At 41.9% G+C, this 20856-nt stretch overlaps 1 protein-coding gene across 7 annotated transcripts in view; it reads right to left on the bottom strand.

Annotated features, from left to right (window-relative positions):
* Positions 1-20027, bottom strand: part of APLP2 (amyloid beta precursor like protein 2) — a 48151-nt gene extending 28124 nt beyond the window's left edge. For all 7 annotated transcript variants that reach the window (XM_014257341.2, XM_014257342.2, XM_014257344.2 and 4 more), the window contains exon 1: positions 19889-20027. In XM_014257341.2, the coding sequence (XP_014112816.1) occupies positions 19889-19969 (81 nt within the window). In that variant the 5' untranslated portion in view covers positions 19970-20027. The remainder of the gene's footprint in view (positions 1-19888) is intronic.
* Between the last annotated feature and the right edge of the window lie 829 nt (positions 20028-20856).

The following is a 20856-nucleotide window of genomic DNA, read 5'->3' as shown; positions in this document are numbered from 1 at the left end:
TCATTACACCTGCATGAGCAAAACTCCTGTTCAAACACATACCAATCTCCTGAAATCATGACCACCCCCTATTTACATACTGATGCAGCCAGTGTTTGTTTTTGCTGTCTCTCCAGCTTACACCCTGTAAGGGTATAATTCCTCCTTCTTGGATTGCTCGCATAGTTTTCGTATCAGTTCATATCAGAGTGCTGTTGCTGTAGCTACCAGAACATGCTAAGCCCCAATTCACAGCTGAACAAAGGAGACTTATTACTTGCTTGATTTCATCAGGCAGAAATCTTCTGTTGAATTGTGCTGTTGGGTGAGTTGATGAACTTCAATTTTTCCTCCACTGGCAGTCCACTCCAGCCCTCAATCATATCAGTTTCTTAATTTAGTACTTTAATCTCATTTTAGCTGTAGAGAGAGAATACAGCACCTCCAAACTTCATGAAGCCCACACCTTTAACACTGATACTTAAACAGGGAAAAAGGTCACCTACAAGAGCCTTTTGGGACGAAGCAACTTTCTGATGCTTCCCACAATTGCCTTAGGTGTATGAGAACTGGAAGTGGATCTCTCAGGCTACACTAATGTATCACTTTGCAAAAGGAAGGCTGTGGAACATGTAAGCCAGCATGAAACTTGGGATAAAGCCATGTGTTTAGTTAAGCTCTTTAGTAGTTCAAAGAATTCACCCATTCCACATTGCAAAGGGATGAACAAACTGACAGCACATTTTTCTCTGGGAATTTCCCAGCCATAAATGGAAGCAGCTGCTTCTTTCCGTGCTGGAGAGCAGCTATTCAATCCCTTGAATAAGCAGCCGGACAGATCAGGAGGGGCAGCACACATGATGGAATAGAGTTCATCCAGTTGTGTATATCTTTGTTGAACATTATTTTAGTAGCTATTATCTTATTAATACATACTCATAACACGAGAGCAAGACAAATGTTATTTGGGAAAAGACTGTTACATAAATACATTACTTTCCTCACTCGAATTTGCATTTACAAGATGTTTCAGGAGAAACTGGCCTCTGCCTTTAGGTGTAATCCTGTAATTCAGTTTGCCTTCCAAGACCAAAGAAGTTTTTGATTCCATAAACACATAAATCTCTGGCCAATTAATGTCAGTTAAATTCCTCACCCTGCCATCCGGTGCCTGATTTATGGTCCTGAAACAATGGAATTCAAGCCTCTTAATCTTTCTTTTCTCTCATGGAAGTGTCTGCCCAAGTATCCTAGCTTTTATTTACTACTGGCCTCTTCAGCTTCTGACACAGGGCTTGATGTGTGAGCATTACCCACGTGGATGCCTGGGCTCCAGGTGCTAAAAAGGGTCTTGCGTGCTCTTCCCACAAGTATCCCACATCCCAAAGGAGGGACACAGACTAGAGACTCTAGTAAAAAAAAGAATATTTTACATCTACCCCTGAAACACAAGCAGTAGATTGCAGTTCTGGTTTATAAAGACCTGAACATGAAAACCACATGCATGTCCTTTGCCTTTTACTGCCAGGATCTGTTAAACCTCATCACAATACAACTTATTTCACATGCTGTCCATACAGCTCTCTATGGAATGCTGTTCTGGAAAACCTTCTGACATGCTGCTGGGGACTTGGGGATTGAAGGGTGATTGGAGCTTTTCTCTTGTGAAGAGAAGCTGATAATTATAATTCACAGAAATCAGTTTCTGAGAGCTTTCATTAATAGCACAAAGGCATCTGCAAAATGTCGTATTTAACTGAATTCTGCATTTTCAGTGAGGTCAAACATGACCGTAGCCTCATCCACCTCATCAGATTAGCCAGAATGAACCCTTATTCCAGCAAAACCAGAGTGGATGGGAGTTTGAGAAGCATGGAGAGCCTGTGAGGAGAGCGCACACTGCCCATGCTTTCCATCAGGCTTCCACTGCAGAAACACGTGAGTAGCTCTCTGCATAAAACCCTGGAAAATTAAGCTGTTTTAAGACTGGAAGTCCAGCCTCTAGAATTTATAAGCTGCTGAAGAAAACTTCAATGGGGAATTGCATTGACTTGATGACCAACGAACAGTTTACTGGTTGCTGAGGGCATATCCTGCCTTAAGTAACCGGAACCCTTTATAGGATTCTCTACAGGTCAGATCAGATTTCCTGCTCCTGAAAGTTACATGTATTCCACAAACAGTTGCTGCTACACTGACAAAAAAAAAAAAGTCAGGAAAAGATTACTTGCACTGTTTGTTTTTAATTAATCAAAGGCCCTTTGAAAGTAATCCTAGTTATTAAATCAGGATCCACGTAAAACACAACCTGAGGGACTTCAGAACAGGATGCTCAGCACTGTCCTTATTCAGATAAATTATGCTGCCCACCTTAAAGGTAGAACTTTTTCTCCTTTTAAAAAAAAAATTGCATTTCCTACTCTATCTGAACAACTCTGCAAATCTCCCTATGTCCGTGGAATATCCACAGATATGGAGGATATAAATTGAATACTTTCAAGACCACTGAGGAATTCCAGCAGTTCATTTTGACACAAAAAAAGAGCCCTGTTACCTTACCAGCCTTCCTGTGAACACAACCCTTCATAGCTGCTGCTTTTGAATGTGTGAGGATTCTAATGTTTTGCCCTTTCTGGGCTGAAAAACTGGTGTGTTTGTGCAGGGACTCAACTACTTCAACTGCACTCCCCCCCCCCCCAATACTACTGTTACCTCCAGCTGATCTCCACGGGCCTTTCTCCTTCCACAAGGAGAGGCCAGCCCCTGGCAAAATGAAAATTAAGAAGAGCTGCAGTCACAAAGTGAAGCTATTGGAAGGAAAACAGCTGGGCTGGCATCATAAAGCTCAGCCCTCCTGGATCACAACATGCCACAGGGCCCTTAAATCTAACATTCATTACCATGAATCTCACCTAGGAATTAATGGTAAGTCAGTATTCAGGAAACCAACACTTAACTAAAAAGTGAGGGAAGTTGGCAGAAGGACTTTACACACAAGAACGTCTGGACAGAATAATTAGAATTCCCCTGGTTTTGGATTTATAACTTGTGGATGCAAGCAGAGCTCTCAATTCATGCTTCAAGTGGTGTTTCATGCTTTGTTTTCCTTAGCTGCTCTTCCTGTTTTTATTCAGCAGATAGGTGGCTTGAACCCAGGAAGGCTAATGAATGCCTGACACAGCAGGCAGTAAATCTACAGACTAGATCTCAAGCTCGTCCTAGCTTTATTGCTTTATTTTTTTTTTAATTGCTGATAATTACAATAATGCACATGGGCAGGGGTCCAAGACAGGAAGAATTACTGTCTGCAGGCAGATCTGGTGTGAGCTGATAATACCAGGCTGTGTTTGCTTTATAATTTAAACGGCAGAAATCTCACTAAAGCAGTCTTTGGCTTGCTTTAACTTGCTGGAAGGGGTGGAGTTCTCATCTGCTTGTCCTTTATTGTCTTTTGTGGTGGGGGAGTCTGCACCGGCAAAGAATTGCAAGCAAAGGCAGGAGCTGTAGTGGTAGCTGGGGTGCAGTTTATATTTAGATGTTTGTGTTTATAGCCAACATGAAGCCTTGAACAGTCCGAAGTTCAGTGACAATAATCCATGTACTTTCTTATGTGCTGACAGCAGCCGTAGGATTACAAAGACCTGCTGCAGCCTAAAGCATTCCTTACTGCTTTGCACATTCCACTGCCTTTCTGCAAGGGGAGATTTCCAAGTACCTGTGAGTCATGAGCAGCCATTTTGCCCGTGGAATTTGTACTTAGGATGTATCAGATTATTTCCACCTCCCCCTATAGTTTATCATGCTCCATAATGGCATACATGAGTCAATGGGCACTTAATCTGGATGTGAGACATTTGCACTGGGAACTGATGCATTTCAATAGGGATTGCTACACTGCAGGTAGTGCTGGTGCACAGCTAGGCTGGGAGAGAAGTGATCAAATCCAGGAAAGCCACAACTCAGCACTGCCTCAGCTTCCTGAAGTTGCTTGTGTAACATGGTTGCCTTTGGCATCCTCTTTTCTATCCCTGGAGAGCCAAAGTTCATAACAACTCCACTGGAACATTCCCTGAACAAATGTTACTGTACCCAGAACTGAACCCAGAATTTCAGGGCCTCAAGCTTTCAAAAGTACAGCTTGGTTGTAATGGCTGGGACTGGAATAGTTTAACAAAAAGCCACCTTAAAAATTGGAGTGTTCCACTGCTGCAGGATCAAGTCCAGGGAGGTTATGGATTCTGCTGACTGGCATGGGACTTCGACGAGACAGGCCTCTGCTTGGTTAATCTCAGGAAACCATTTATTCAACACAGGAACAAACTCAGCTTAAATCCAGAGACAGAGAGCAAGCCCAGAACAGAGGCAGGATGGTGGCTTTTATGGGACAGAACAAGGGTGGAGTTTAAGGTCAGGGTCTAATAGGAACATAGCAAGGGAGAAACCCCAGGGGCTCAAACCCAATCAGAACACCCTGGGCTGCCACCCCACGAGGCTCCGGGGTGGGGCAACTCTTCCCGGGCTCTCAGGGCCCATCCTCTGAGGCAGAGGGTGGAATTTACTTTTCTTGGGCTTTAAAGCCACGCCTCTCACTTTAACAATGCTTATCTAAAACTAAGTCTTTGCCTCCCTCGGCGGGGGCACCTCACAAAAAATAAGGGCAAGAGAAGAGGAAAGCACAAACACTGATAATCCTCACACAGCAGACAGGCAGGTCCAAATAGGTTTAATCAGCCAGGTCGTCTTCTATGTGTCACAAGGACGTAAGGGACCATTTCGAACCTGTGTCAGACACACTCACGGCCACTTCCTTCCCCTTGCAGCGGAGCACTACCACGACGCTATTTAAAGTTCCCTTTTTAAGGCGCCACCCTAAGCTCTATCCCAGCAGAGGGAGCCAGGCCTATTTATCACCGGGCTAAACTGAGGCACAAAGTCAGGGGACTTGCCTAAGGTCACCCAGCAGCAGGCTCAGCTTGGTTTAGTGCTGTCTCCTCGCTCCAATCTGTGCCATCACTCTGTCTTGCACAGCCTGACTAATTACCACTTTCCCACAGTAATTATTTGGGCATCTGACGCACAGAAACCCAAGATGTCCTGTTAGCCAGTCAGCAAGTGAAAACTTGAATGCAAGTTAATATTTTCACATTCACTAATATTCTACTGAAAAAATGGCCATGGGGCAATTTTGACTTCCTGGACTACCATAAGGGAGATCCAAACCAAAGCCTAAGGACAGCAGCTATGGCATAATAGTGTTTGAAAAGTTTAACTCTCTTTAAATCTTTCATTTCTGAGCTGATTGTTAATATGAACCATCACTGCTGATACCACAAAGGCATGACTGAGAGCAGCACATGCAGAGGACTACTAACAGATGCTATTTTGTAAGTAACTTCTCCACGGTTTGATAGGAGAGGTCGTGCCATCTTTAGGCACTTTAGCTACACAAGTGTTAGGGAATATGTATACAGGACACTGTAGTTATCAGGATACAGATTCCATACACAACGTACATTCAGAAAATCTTTCATCACTTCAAAGCAATTTGCTCAAGGCAAAAGTAACTCCTGGATTAAAACTCGTCACAAGTCACACACCCACATGAGTTCACCACTAACTTCCCCCGTGGCCAAAACTGGAAGAAAGGAGACAGAATAATTTAACATCAGGCAGACAGAAAAATAAACCTATTACTACTGATTAGAAGTGATTTAGCATTCCAGGAGGGAACAAACCAAAATTCCCTCCTCAAAACAGCCTGCTTTCTTGTGAAGCTCACTAGGAGTCGTGCAAAAAAGCCACTGCAGGAACCTCTGGCTCCTTGCTCTATCCACTTGTCTGGCCACTTGGCTGACTCCAGATAAAAAGGCTGCACAGGGTTAGGGTTAGATTGTGTTTTTATCTAAAACACAATGATCCAAAAGGCAAGCAGGAAACTGAAGTGCACATTTTAGCCGAGAATTTGAAGTGGCAAGGAAAAATTCATGGGGGGAAAGAAAGTAAGATCAAAGAAGGATAATAAGCAGGAATGTGGGTTTGCAATGCAGTCTGAGTTTGGTTCAAGTATCCATCCCCTTAGAGATGTTTTTCAGCATCACAGATTGATTATTTACGTGCACAGATTGCATGTGTTTTCGAACATGATAAAATACTTAATCAGGATTTTCAAGCCCTGCTATTAGGCTACACAGCTATTTCCCGACAGCACACAGGAATGATTTAGCACGTCCAGCTCTGACCACACTGGAGCTCTGTGAGCCATGACTATTGCTTTCCAACCCTAAATTCTCAATCTTCTGTAAAAAAACCTCAAAACTCAACCCAATTAATTGGTAATTCTTTCTTCCAAACAATTCAGATGAAACTTCAAATCTGCAGAGGAAACCATGAGGTTTTTAAGTCTTAGGTTTCCAAACCATGCTAATGACTACCTTTTGAATAGTGGAAACCACAGCTAAAATACAGGGCTACTTTTGTTCTTGCTGCTGCTCCCTGAGCTCTGCCAAGCTTCTGCTGATCCAGACCGAAATTAACAAGTTACCAGAAAAATTATGGAATAGCCTTGTTGTTTCCAGCACAAAACCAGGATACTTTTATAATTTAAACTTTTTAAGTCCACCGAAAAGCACAGGTTACTTCTACAAATTTCAAGTCTGTGAAACAATCAGCAGTTAGTACCTGTTACTGAGAACAGGTAGCAGCTCTGGGTCTTAGTAAATCTATTTAAAAATAATGGAAACTGGGATTTTAAACCAAAACCATCTTCCCATACACCTCTTCCTGTTACTTATTCAGTGTTATGGAGCATCTTTCAGGCAGCAGCTTACATGACTGCTCACATACAAAACAAAATCTTTTAAGAGCCTTTAATGTTTAGGTGTGCATAAATCAGTGCTTTAAATATATTCCTATACTGACACCAAGTTTGTTCAGCTCCAGTAAACATCTTTTTCCGTAAAGAAAATTTCAGTGTAAACACTGTGCCAAGAAAGTTCAGTTTACAGTTAGCTGCTCATTAGGAAAAGTTCTTATCACTCACAGCAATAAAAAAAAAAAAAAAAAAAAAAAGCACAAGAGAATTAACATAGCAAAACCATCTCAAATTGTCACCAAAATAGTATTTCATTTTCCTGACTGCAGCTATTTCTGATCCCAACAATAAAAGTGGTGAAAGGCTGCCAGCTGCCTTCCACTACTACCAGCCAACTGAAGGTGAGGGAGAAAGCCCTCAAGCAAGGGCAGAATGAAAAATGGCAAGCACTACCCTGGTTAAGCATGGAAGAGGCCGGAGTCCAGGAAGAAGGCTTGGAGCAACACTTCTTGCTTACAAGAGCCTGAGGGCAAAAGCTTTATTTATTTTTAAGCTTATCACACACAGCCAACCAGCCCTCAAAAGATCCTGTGATTATCAGCAGAATTCAGATTCAAATTTCCTAGTTTACCTTCTTTCAAAGCAGGGGATGAAAAGTGGACTTCATCTATTCCCTGGAACTCAAACACCTGGACTGAGCAGTCTGACACAAGAAGTCAAATCATAAGAAGCGTTTTGAAGTACCCCCAAAATTTGTCAGCAGCAGGGTCACAGAAAGTAAAGGACCTCAACAATGGTTTCATGTATTTCTGGTTTTTCCAGTCTTTAAAAGCAATCCTTAGTAATTTAGCAAGCAGTATTTTATTTCTGAAGCATTAATTCATCAGCTGGGGTTTAACAGTCACAGCACCACCCCACAGCTAGGTTTGCACACAAGATCTAATGGATGTATTAGCCAGTTCCTTCACAGGAAGCAGCAGAGCTCTACTTAGAATAGCTGCCTAATGCTATTAGAAAATTAAGTAGTAATTTATAGAACAGACTCAAGGTGGCTGGGCTGAGATGCCCATTACTGATTTTGATGATCCAGTAAGTAAAACTAGCTCCACAGAAGCAAGCCTAGAACCTCCAGTATTTCAGGGCTATCACTGCAGAATATTTACCTGGCTTTGACATGTTGAACACCTGAATTTCTTATGCTGAATTTCTTATGCTGAATTTTATAGCTCTTCATTCTATTGAGCTGTATCAGACTGTGTAGCATTGCATGGAAATAAAACAATATGGAAGCGGTGATTTTTATCTTTGATAAAATGAGATTTTAATTTGTTAATAGTCTCTTCCAGGTTTCCTGTGTACACCAGTAATTATTTCCTTGATGCTTCTATGCATTTTCTGAAAAATTTCAGGGTAAAGGAGAGAACACACTTCTTTTCTGTCTGCTTAGCTGAAACACAATTGACCATAAGATTAGTGGAAGAATTTCCATGCTGCAGCTGCACCTACCTGATGGTATGGTCCTTGAGTTTTATGTAATTTGACACTTCACTGAGGGCTTCGAAGCACAAAGCTATCAGGTGCTGAAAGCTTTATTCCAAAGTTGGAAGCAAAAACTGCCTGCTCTGCAACAGCAAGGGACACTGCTCTCTGAAAACGAGCAGGTGGGACACTTGTAGACAATCTTGATATGCCGTAAAGAGGCACTATCCACCGAGAACTTCCATCACTTCAACTGATATTCCTCTTCAAGGTCTCTGAATGTACTAATATTTTTTAATTTTTTTTTTTAAACCCTTTGCCCTGACTGTCCATCATAGCAGCTTTTTCCTTTTTTTTTTTTTGTTTTGTTTTGTTTTGTATAAAGGCCAGCTGGAGGAACTGTAAAGAAAACTGTCAAGGTATGTTATTTTGAACATAAGCATTCCAAACAATTCTTTATTTTTCTGCTTGGAAAAGGCTATCAAGCAGGGAAAGAAGTGACTATTAACTTTTACTTAGAGAAGCTTTTCCTTCACCTGCTCAGATGCTCTTGGGAGACACACTTGAATGAAAAAGAAATAAATGGTCAGCCTTCCAAACAAGTTTTGCTTTCCTTGACCCCACAAGCAGACAAGAATGGAAATGCTGACTGAACATGCAAATCTAACCACTTGGGACAGTGGTTGGAGAGTAGATTGATCTGCCTATTGATGCAATTAGCCACTCACCATTTTCCTAGCCATGGGCTGAGTCATTTCAATAGTACTTTCTCAAAGTCAAATGACACAAATAAAACCCTGGGGGAGTGGTGGTTTTATGTTTAACTGGTTGACTTCAGACATGGCCCACTAAGGTTTTGAAATTTTTTAATTCAGAAACCCGGCTATCCACACATCTCAGCTGCAGATATTAACTCTGCCAGAATCTGGCAAACCCTTGATGTAGATTAGCCCCACAGAATCTATTCAGATGCCTCCAAACATAAGAGAGCAGCACACCAGAAAGCTATGCTAAAATTATAGCCTGATGCTACAGCACAAGACAGCCAGAAGCATACCTCATTCTAATATTCTTACTTTGGACATCTTACAAAAAAAACAAAACATTGATAGCCCAAATGAGTTCCTTACCAGACCATGCTTTAATTATCCTGGAGGCTGCCTCTCCCTGCACAATGCCCAGCCAGCCTGGACAGCAGTGGGACCAGTACTACATGGATTTGTGCTGAGGCTGGGAACATTCTGAGAATATTGCATTGAGAACTTTTGTATCTCATTGTAGTACCTGTTGGAGGAGGAAACGTTTGGTAACCAGCACAAAATGGATTTGCAGGTGTCAAGGCTGTGTGGCAACTCTACAGCCTGGACAACCAAGACAAATGGAGCAACTATTCAGTCACAGTCACACAATTGCATTAGAGGCTGCCCATATTTTCACAGTTATACCTGTCAATTAAAGGATGTGAATGTTAACCGAGAGAGATGGGAATAAATAAGAACAGTCCTCTGCTATGGGCTGCTCCCAAAATTAACTCACTGCAGGAAGCATCCTCATAAATAGTGCCAAGCATACCATTTTAAGCGGAACTCAGAAGTTAAGGTAGGGCAGATGGGACCAACTATCCACTCAAACACAGAAGAAAAAAATGAAAGCAAGAAAGTGTCTCTACAGATCAAGTGTTTTGATATGCAAACTAAGCCCTAGTTTTATCTGTGATATGAGCATTTCAAATCTGGCTCAAGTTAAAAGATGTTCCTACCCTGATTCATTCCAACAGACTGGATCACTCCAGCATGTTCAGTTTGTCTACATCTTTATTTTGTACTTTACAGGACATTTGGTGTTTTCAGCAGCTTAATTACTATTTTAATCCTCTTCATCAGTGAAGAGCATCATCCTGGACATGCTATAGATAGAGACTATGAGATGGATGCTGCTCAGAGATCTAGCTGAAAAGCCACTCCAAAGCACAGCAGTCATTCCAAGGCAAATACCACAAAACAAAAAGAAATCTCTGCTTTGCTTGATCTGGTGTATCTAAAGGTTGCTGTTATAAACAGTAAAAATCAGCTCTCTTTTATGGCCTGAGAAACAGCTTAGAGCAAGTCAGCAGCATCCTCTTAAAAAATGACAAAGGATTCTTAGTGGCAATGCATCTCCAAATCAACATGAGGGGAAGAGCTGCTGAGAGTTTGGCACATTAAACCCATTTAACTAAAGCTGCTGCCAGCTGTACCTAATGTTTGTTATGCGCCCAGTTATAAGATCAAAATAAATGTAAGAATCACAGCCTAATAAATAAAATAATAGAAAATTATGAGTAAAGTTATCAGCCACTTAGAGAATGAGAAATAATGATTCAAATTTTCGCAAAAATCTTTAAAGACAGTGACATAAAGCTTGAAAAGCCAAATTGAAGCCAAGGACAGCAAAGCAAATGAAGTAAAGTCATCTTTGCTTTTGCCTAGAGCAAAAGGCCATTTAGGGTCTTGGAAAGCAGTGCTCCTCATGTCTCTGCTACAGCACACATGAAGCTTGCAGCCCAAAATTTTCCTGGATGTGTCCAATTCTTCCTTGGAGCACCCAGTTTTGCAGTTTGTACACACACACCAGTAAAAGTTTGACAGTGGCCATTTCAGAACAGCACCACTCCTGAAATCCATCAGCATCTATTACCAAAGGACTACAATGCTGCATTCTACTCAGGGCCCTGCACTGAAAGAGGGAATTAACATGCTGTGGATGCTCTGCTGAAAGCCTCCCATATAGTTATACTTTGAAAAGTATTCTCCTCATCACGCTAATTCCCATGTGAAGCAAGTTGCAAAAGCTTGCTCAGTAGAATTGAGCACAACAAATCCATCCAAACCAGGAATTTCAGCCTCAACTTCAAAACGCCTTTTGTCTGTACTGCGGATTTTACATTTAAGCAAATTCGGAAGAAGATTTCCTGCCATTTAAAAGCTGTTAAGCAGGGAGAGATCAGCTGGTTTAGGTTTATTTCTTTGTCTCTTAACCTGAGAAACAAAGATATACTCTGCAGCAAGACACAAGGATTTAAAATTAAGCATTAATTAAAAACACTATGCATAAAACACAGCACTATGGATTCAAACATAGGTAATAGATTTCAGCCCTTGTGATTAGCGTAACTTCTTATTCACAAATTCAAATGTGCATACCATGAAAAAGAAGATAAAAAATGCATAAGCACATAGGCAGAAGGAAAGGGATGGAACAGGTGACAAGCTGTGTTCCAGTCCATAAAGCCAAGACAAGGTAGACAAGGTAAGGATACAGCAGTGCAAACCCTTCCAGCACATCCAGCCTTTGCTCTGACAGGTCATTCATTTCTGCCTCAGCTATTGGGAAATTATTTCCAAGAAAGCGCTTGCGCCCTAAACAGGACATCCACATACTGAGTTCCTTTGTTGCAAGGCAAGTATTGATGCAATTTGAACAAGATAGCATTGATCAGGAGTGACATGGGCAAGAACAGGATTCTTTTTCCTCTTGTTTCTCCAGTGAGTGTCTCAACGCTCTCTCCCAAGCCCAAGCTTCACACACCCACAGAAGCACTTACAACTTCATTCTGTGACACCCTCAAAAATTCCATCAGCCTCTCCTGGGATCTGGCTCTTGCACAGCACTATGTCCATCCATGCTCAAAGACTGAGCTCTAATACATCAATACACTGCAAATGCAAAATCTCAATTTTTCTGGCTGGTTACCAAGGGAAAACCTTCTCCAACACCTGACATTTCCAGCACTGAAGCCTCTGGAAATTAAGTGGTTATTGAAACCCTGCAACTCAAACTACTGAGAGGCACTTAAATCTTATCCCAAGTCCAAAAGGAAAATGCAAGTATCTTGCTCCATTCAAGAGTAATAACCAGTTTCCACGATAACATGCACCCTCAACAATTTCTCAGTCTCCTTTTTTCCTGGCAGGCAGCACATTTCAGTCTATGCACAAGGAACTGCTGTACTCTGCATTTCAGGATTCGTCTTTGACCAAGGCTGCTAAGGCAGGCTTCTGTGCTCTGCTTGGGTCCTGACACCATTTAATTCTTCTTTAGGGTTTCTAAACATGTTTGTGATCTTGCAGCGTAAAACCAAACACCTATCAAATTCAATTTCTTCAATGAGGGCTTTGATAAATTATGCAGGGAAAGACTCACGTTCAAATGCCAATACACCTTCTGGGAGAGCAAACCACAGATTTGAACCAACATTTTGCATTTAATCTTTTGAGAAGAATATTTATGAGATTAAAGCAAATCTGCCCCTCTCTATTTCAGGCCACAATTACTGTAAGATGACCAGTGTAAGAAGTCAACCAATGCTTGGTATTAGTGAATTATCCTAATTCATGCAGATTCCTCTAGGACCATTTTTGGCAAGTTACTTGGCCCGATATAAATGACAGAAGATTAAACACTGATTAAAAAAAAAAAAACCAACTAAACTTAGACTTGGCAATGGGTCATGTCAAATCCAAAACCATATAGAGAATTTGGTGATTAAAAGCTTTATGCTAGAGGGTACCATACGTCTAAGCGGCGACCAGCTTCTGTTGTGAATATGCTATCCAAATCCGCTTTGAATCTAACAGGACTGCATAATATTTATTGTAACAGATGGCATGGGTAAGATTTTTCTTTTTGTTGCTGTCATTTCACACTATGCAATGACATCATAACTAGTGGGATTCATCAACACAAAATCCAAAAGAAACGGAACAAAAGCTTTTGGCAGGGAGTTGAATCTAAAAATAACATAAGAGCCTTTAAAGAAAAGACCAAAGATTAAAAATGCAAATGTTTGGCTTTTGATTTAAGCATCTCTGTACTGACGTTAGCATAAGGCAACTCCTGGAAAATACCAAGTAGTTTGCTAAACCTCTGTTTCATCTCTGCATCATCACCAGATGAAGATTTTTGAGTTTACCTCAGTGGCTCCATTTAGAGCTTTGTGGTGACAGGTTAAAGAACCCAAGCACAACATTTTCATGAGAAAATGCAAGCCCTGCTATAGTAGAGTGTTAACAGAATAATAAAACTCTCACTAATGCAAGAATTGAAAGAAACCAACCCCCTGACCCACACCTCAGAAGATCTCAGACATTTGAAAATATAACCAGAAAACATTTGTTGGAGGAAAAGAGACCTAAATGAGATCAGGAACTTTCAAGGTTGAACACTGCTTATATTTAAACACGAAGTCATCTGTGAGAAGATGATAATTAGCTACTCGTAAATGGAAGCTTCACTGAGTATCAACTGCTGTTACAGTCAAGTGAAGCATGGCCCCAGCCAGCTTGGTGTGCCTGTGTCTGCCTGTCCCTGTCCTTGACCTGGGTCAAAATACACTTTGCACTGCTATAATTTTGTTAGAGAGAAGCTTACTGTATGAAATTACCTAAATGCATCCCTGTCACAGAGCCAGAGTCTGGGATCTGAGTATTGAGGCATGTTTATCATCTGCTGCACCTCGGCACAATACCACAGGTCGGTGACACACCAATGACTCAATGCCTCACAAAGCTTCTCCAGCACAACGGGAAACCAAGCCACAGCTCCCACCTTCTGTGGGTTTTGTTGGGTTTTTTCAGGCTGCATCTAAGTTAAGCTGGCAATTTTAATGCCCTTCATACCTGGTAGCTTGAAAAACTTGAGCTCATACTCATCATTTGATAATGGTTTTCCGTTAGTCTCAAAGCACAGTGAAGCCATCCAAGCCAAAAAATCATTGACTTGTCTCCTCCATAAGCTTCCTTGAAGCTCACACTGCATGGAATAACAGCTTCAGAACCTGCTTCATCAACTGAAGGCCTTGTCTAGCCACAGCATTCTACCCCACAGCTCACCTGTGCAGGAAATCCTGGCACTAGAAAAAACTGGGGAGACTTTTTTTAAGGTCCAGAGGACGAATCCCCCAAGAAAGCATTGGCAAAGAAGATTAGACTAAACTCTGTATGCAGCCACTGATCTGCAGGTTGAGAAATAAGAATTCCCTCAAACCACTGCTAACAGATGTTACTGCACAGCCCAACAGAGTCATCTTGAGAAACAAATCATCAGGAAAAAAACAGCTCGAGTGAAGCCACTATCCTTGCAGTAAACACACCAAAATCAGGACAGCCCAACTGCACCAGTCCTCAGAGACTACTGGGCCAGTCCTGCCAGGAAAGATCTTTAAATCAGATGAATACATATGTATGTACATGAACTGGGTCTGCCTGTAGTAGAGAACAAAAGGCTTTCTGGACCATGCCTCACCCAGCAGTGAGTTTCCCTCAGGAAACAGAGTGCCAATATGTGATTTGACTTCCCATTGTCACCAGCAAAAATGGAAAGTGAAATAAATCACCAAAAGCCCCAGAGAGCAGCAGCATTTGACTGTGCACACTAGTTAAGAGTGACTAGGAGGCTACTGAAGATATAAACCAAAATTAAGGTCTGCAACATATTAATTTATTTGTACAAGAGCATTATCATGGCAGGCAAACATGACAACAAGGAATTAGAACTCAATTTGGTACATCTGCAGGTTGATCTTTCAAGAATAAGGAGTACATCCTTTTCCCCAATGGCTGTATACAAAACATGCCTGTAATACCTCCAAATGAAGAGCTGGTAAGCAGCTTAGCCACATGTGCTCTTGATCAGGTGGGCACCTGATTACATAAAGCCAAGCAGGCTGGGTTTGGCTGTTAGAGAGATTAGTTTAACATCACTTGCAGAACACTGGTGTTTCAATCATTTATCTCAGTTTGGAACTTAAAACTCCTACAAGTGCACATAAAGACAAAATTTTGCATTTTAAACATCAATCCTTCAGAGCAAGCATTAGAACTTATGGACATTTAAAAGCCAGGCTAAAAGGTGGATTTCACTTCTGTATTCTTTGGTACATGGGTTTTCCACATTCTCAAATAAGGTAGTGTAGCATAGAGAAAACTCAGTGACAGATATATATTTAACTCCAATGGAGAAGGCAGATGGAGGTGAAAGTAGTAAATCCAGTGCTGAACAACTTAAGAAAAAATAAAAAAGTGTCATTCACAAGTAGATCTCTATGTGAAATGTGTGTGTATGTAGATATATATATATCTATCTATCTCCCTGCTTACAGTTGCAGGAATTCATAAATTAAAAGAAGTCAAATCTAATGTTAAGAAACTACTCTCAAAGAAAACCCCAGCCAAATTATGTCCCCCAAGACGCACTTTTTCCCTATGCACTGCCCCTCAGGAGTGAGAGTGCTGCTCCTACAGCACCAACCCTGAAATACCACTTGCCCTATATAAGTAATAGTATTAACAAGCTGAAGTTACTTTTATCTCACTGTATCTGAGGAGAAGCCATCAGCCCTTCCAAACCAGAAAAAAAAAACCTTAATTTTGGTTAATTCACAATAAAGAGAGCCTGACAATTTACTCCACTCACATCTTCCTTTCTTACCGCTTTACAACTCACACTAGTAAGCATACAGTAAGTATATATCTACATATGGAAAAATTGTGTTTGTACAATGTTGTCAACCCATCTCTCCCCACAAACCTCAGACTTATTGGCACCTATAGGAAAAAGGTGAAAAGGAAAATATCGAAAAGCAAATTATAAAATAATACAGTTAATGCATAGTCAGAGAGCCCTAAATATTCCATTTAAGATATCCAGCAAGTAAAACCTGTGGTAAGAGATGCCATTTCACTGTGACAAACTCACTGCAAGTAGAGAAAGCAGAACACGTGCATAATGGGTGACGATAACAGTTTTGTTAAGAAAAAAAAAGGGGCAATCTTGCATGTTCAAGTATAGTTCTGAATTAGGAGCCTCTCCAGAAGGGTTTCTAGGCCACTGTGAGTACTCAAAGCCGTCAAATTAAGAGCAAGCATCGTCTTAAATTAACACCATGTTGCAGAGGTGCTGACTGCCTGAACTTAAAAACAATGACACCAAGTTTTACTGCACGGAAGAAGCACGAGAGCAAGAGTCTGAGGGATTGCATCAATTTCCAAAACCTTGAGGAGTTAAGGAGCAGAGTGTGTAACGTCCAAGTGTAGAGAGGAGAAAGGCTTTGCCTTCTAACAAGAAATAGTTGGGGATAGTGTATTCTTCTATTTTCAGCTAAGGAACAAGGCTTTGGTTTAAGTACATGTGTAGAAGCAGATGCTGCAGTCAAAGTGACTTACACTTTCAAGATTGAGCCCATACGCCTCCAAACAACACACACACACAGGGAAAAGCAATGGCAGAAGCTTTACAAGGCACATCCAGAGAGAAGCACAACTGGTGCAGAGGACAGGGAACTGCACTAATCCCTCCCTGCACTCCCAGGTGCTGGAGGAGCAGCAATGTGTAATTATAATACAGCTAAATACCTACAGAACGGCTTTTAAATAATATGCAAGTGATGCAATGACCACATTAACAAAAAAGTCAATCTCTGGTAGAGCTATTAATGCCTAAATAACATTTAATAGATGTGATAATTATTTTGCAGGTGAAACAAGGAGAGCTGAAGGCATCCTCCAAAAAGGAGCACTTACCTTCATGTGCCATCCTACAATGCAGCAGAAAACCCAGAGCTCTCTGCAGTATGAAATTTGCTTTATTTCCGTATCTTTGCTTCCGAGAAGCTTTTATTGAAGCTTAGAGGAGGCACTGCATATAATTACTTTCACAGGATGCTGTATTTCCTAACACCAGGAAGCAAAGTTTTAGGAACTGAGGGCAAACTAAAGGCCACAGGCTCAAGACTGGAATTTTCCTGAGCTGTTTCTGCTCAGGACTCGAACACTGAAGTGGAAATTTCCCTAGGTGGAGTTCTTTGTTCGATGCAGCAGGCAATTAGAAGTCCCCAAGGTCTGCAGAAATGGCACAAGGCTGATATTTTTGTCAGAGAGAATTTAAGCAATACAAGACAAAAATAATAACATGAAATTCTGCTGCAAAACACACCTTTTTTTTTTTCCCTCCTCCAAATTCTGGTGATTTCAAGCAGGCAGGTAACAGATGTAAGAGCTTTTAAAAAATACTAAACCTTATTTAAAAAAAAAGCAATATCAAGTCTGCATTGCCTTAGATTTGATTGCACAAAAAGGTCAAGTAATAAAAACAAACTTTTCACCTCCAAAGGCCTTGAGGGCACAGCAGAAGTATTTTATCATTGGAATACTGATCAAATTAGCATAGATTCATTTTCTTTTCCCAGCTGGCATCAGTGTCCTGTTTGAGTTCTTGGGGCCTTCACAAGCAAAATAAGCAAAATTCAGACACATACTGTTATGGAAATAAACACATTAATTGATGGGATCCATGATTTATCTAAACTCTTCTATTCATATTCATTTAGAAGAGAGACTGTCAGAGGTTATCAGCCATCCCCATATCATGATCTGAAAGGGAGACCGACTGTCACCAGCACCAACCCCTGGGAACGCCCTAGTCAAGAGTTCAGATACAAAAATTTCAGAGAAAAAAACAAACTGCCACTCTTCTTGGTCTGCAGGACAGAAAGAAAAACAGATTGTAGTTGATAAGAAGATTATCGGGTGTTCCAGGGACAGGGAATGGAAGCTAAGACAATCAAGAGACAGAAAATTTACCTAATGGGACCCTGCCAATCCAGCTGAACTGATAATTGTAGACATTGTTACATGTTTTTCTTAACTTTCAAATGACATCCTGATTTTTGATAAAAAAAAAATTTAAAAATCGCTTGCATATTTTTCATCACATTATCTGAAAAAATCCAGTAACGATCACAGTATAAGACCCAGAATAGAACCATTTACTTCCTGAACTCCGCATTGAGAGCTGTTCTTGAGCAAATCTGGCAGCAATAAAGACCTGAGAGCTGCAGTATCCCCACCGACAAGACAATGGGAGAGGACACAGCAAAAATAAGGATTAAAATGCCACAGCTGACATTTTATGCCAGCAGACAAACAGACCATCATGCCTTCAGAGGATGCAAATTGAATTGCAGGATAAAATTTTCATTTTAATTCTTCTCAAAAAGGTCAGTGACCCACCCCTCCTGGAGCATCAAGGTGTGACATGGCTGCTGTCCCTCTATGCCAATCCCAGGACAGGCAAAACCCAGGATCTGTTTCATCACACAGACACCAGGCTTTGGAATAAAATGACAGCTAAATTTGTTTTCCAAGCTGATTTTTCATGGCACATGTCCCTAAGTAGTAGATTCCAGAAGGGATGAGCATAGCAACCAAATTTGTCTCGGATGTAAGAGAGGAAGTGACCTGCAGCTGTAGGAGCTGCCAAACAGGTGCAAGAGACTGGATCACCAGCAGCCAGGACAGTCCCCTGCCAGCAAGGCAATGCCAAGGAACCTGATCTGGGTATTAGCTCCATGCCCTCAGAGCAGCTCCACCATCCCTCCTGCAAAGTAACCTCCACACGAGTTGTTCCACAAATAGCTATCAACCATGTTCCATTGATTAACAGAAATTTAACAGAAGGATTGGTACAAAGTATGTGGAATACTATTCCTCAATAGTAACCAAACAAGTACAAATCATGGACTAGACCAACTCCATACAAAACATATTAAAAATAGCCAAGAACCACATTTACTGCCAGTCAGAGTTTTGGATTTTTGCATCATACTGAGGTAGAGGTTCTGCCTAACCAAGCTTGCTAAAATTTACTGTAAACTCTCAAATCAAGCCATCAGTCACAAGCAGCCACAAGCGTGCTCTTTATCCAGCCCTAAATAACCCAGAACACTTCCACAAGACGGATGCAGCTGTTTTGCATTTCCAAACAACATTCAGGCATAATTATTAAACTCTGTTTACATGCCATTTCTGAAGCTCAGCACATACTTTGCTCCTTCCCTCTAAATAAGACAGGTTATTGTGTAAAGTTTTTGAACCCACAAGATTTTCTCCTACCCGTCTTGTTGTCTGGAGAGCTAGATTACATCGAGCTTTTAGATTTAGACTAAAGCTGGAATTTCCTCTATCCAGTTATTTTCATATATGCAAATAGAATATGGATTTCGTATATACAGAAGTAATACCTACTCGTATATGTGTGTGCATATATATAAAAATAAAAATTTACATATATATATATATATATATATACACACACACAGACTCCTATGGGCATCTAAGCCACTTCTATATGAAACGCATAGCCTTTACAATTGCCTGAAGCATCATCCTCGAAAGCCGAGCCAACCCAAAGATCTATTTTAGATCCATCAGCAACCAAATGGATTCGTTTAACCGAGGTTTTTCTCTAAGAAATGGCCCTCTAACAGTCCTCTAAGATTCTAGACCCTGAAGGTGGCCACTCCGGCTCCCGTGCCAAGAATGCCGAGGTCACGTCCCCAAAAAAAAACAGCCCCAAGCATGACGGTGCGACGGAGCGCCCGTCCGGATGAGCGGCCTGAGGGTTACGGCTCTCCCGAAAACACGGGTAAAAACACGAACTCATCACCCCGGGAAGGTCTCGGAAAGTCTGGACAATCTCCAGGTGGCTCCACAGTAGCCGAGACACCCCAAATCCCGCTTACCTCCCGCCTGCGCATCGGATACCCCCGAGGAAGCCCCGCCCGTCCCCGCACCACCCACATACCTCGATGTATCCAGCGAGCGCGGCCGCAGGCCCGAGGAGCGCCAGAAGCAACAGAAACGCACAACCCATCACCGCCGCCATCACCCGCCGCCGCCCGAGTGCAACTGCGGCCGCAGCGCCCCCGCGGGGACCCGCCTCGCCAGGCCACGCCCCCGATTACAGTGACAGCCGCGCGCGCCAATCGAGAGGCGGCGTGTGGCCCCACCCCCGCGACTCTATCAGCCAATGGGTCGAGGTGCATGGCGGGTAGGGCCGTCCCGCGGCGAGAAATGGCTGCCGGGAGCCGTGAGGGGGCCGGCCCGGAGTAGGGCTGGGTTCTGGCGGCTCGGCCCGGCCCGGCCCGGCGTCACCTCTGTCACCCTAGGCTACTACAGAAATCAGTCCCCAGGTAAAACTCCGCATAGGGGGGAGCCGAAAAAGTCGTGGCCTGTATCGCCGTCTAAAGGCTAAAAGCTTTACCCCACCACTGCGGTGAGCAAGAATGCTCTGGGGTAAAAAAAGCCTAATGAGATGTTTTCCTCATCTAAAAATAAAAAAAAAACGTTTTCCACTCAAAAAAACATCTCTACATCTATCCCCAGTTTCTCAAAGCCCTTGCAAGCAGCACGTTCCCAGCTGTTCAGGTTTCATAATAAAACTTAACATGTGTCCGTCTTTATTTTTTTTTTTTCTCCTTAAAATACAGCTATTGAATGATAAGAATGATAATCATCAATGGCTTCATCCTGTTCCCAACACCGGGTGCTCACCAGGCACTACCTGGAAGACATCACATGTACTGCCACACATGCTGCTCTATAAACACAGCACAGCTCTCTTTAAACAATATGCATATATTTTACTAAAAAACAGACACATCACCATCGCTACCTCCAGTTTGTGTTTCTATTCAACCAGAGCATGGCAGCAGTTCCTTCCAGTGCAGATGTTCTGGCACTGCTGGTGCTGCTATTTCAGGACACGTTTCT

The sequence above is a fragment of the Pseudopodoces humilis genome, chromosome 25, assembly GCF_049639895.1.
Source record: "Pseudopodoces humilis isolate 2021_Gansu_Grassland_sample_001 chromosome 25, ASM4963989v1, whole genome shotgun sequence".
Lineage (NCBI taxonomy): Eukaryota > Metazoa > Chordata > Aves > Passeriformes > Paridae > Pseudopodoces > Pseudopodoces humilis.
Note: the sequence above shows the minus strand (reverse complement) of the source record. Positions and strands in the feature narration are given on the sequence as shown.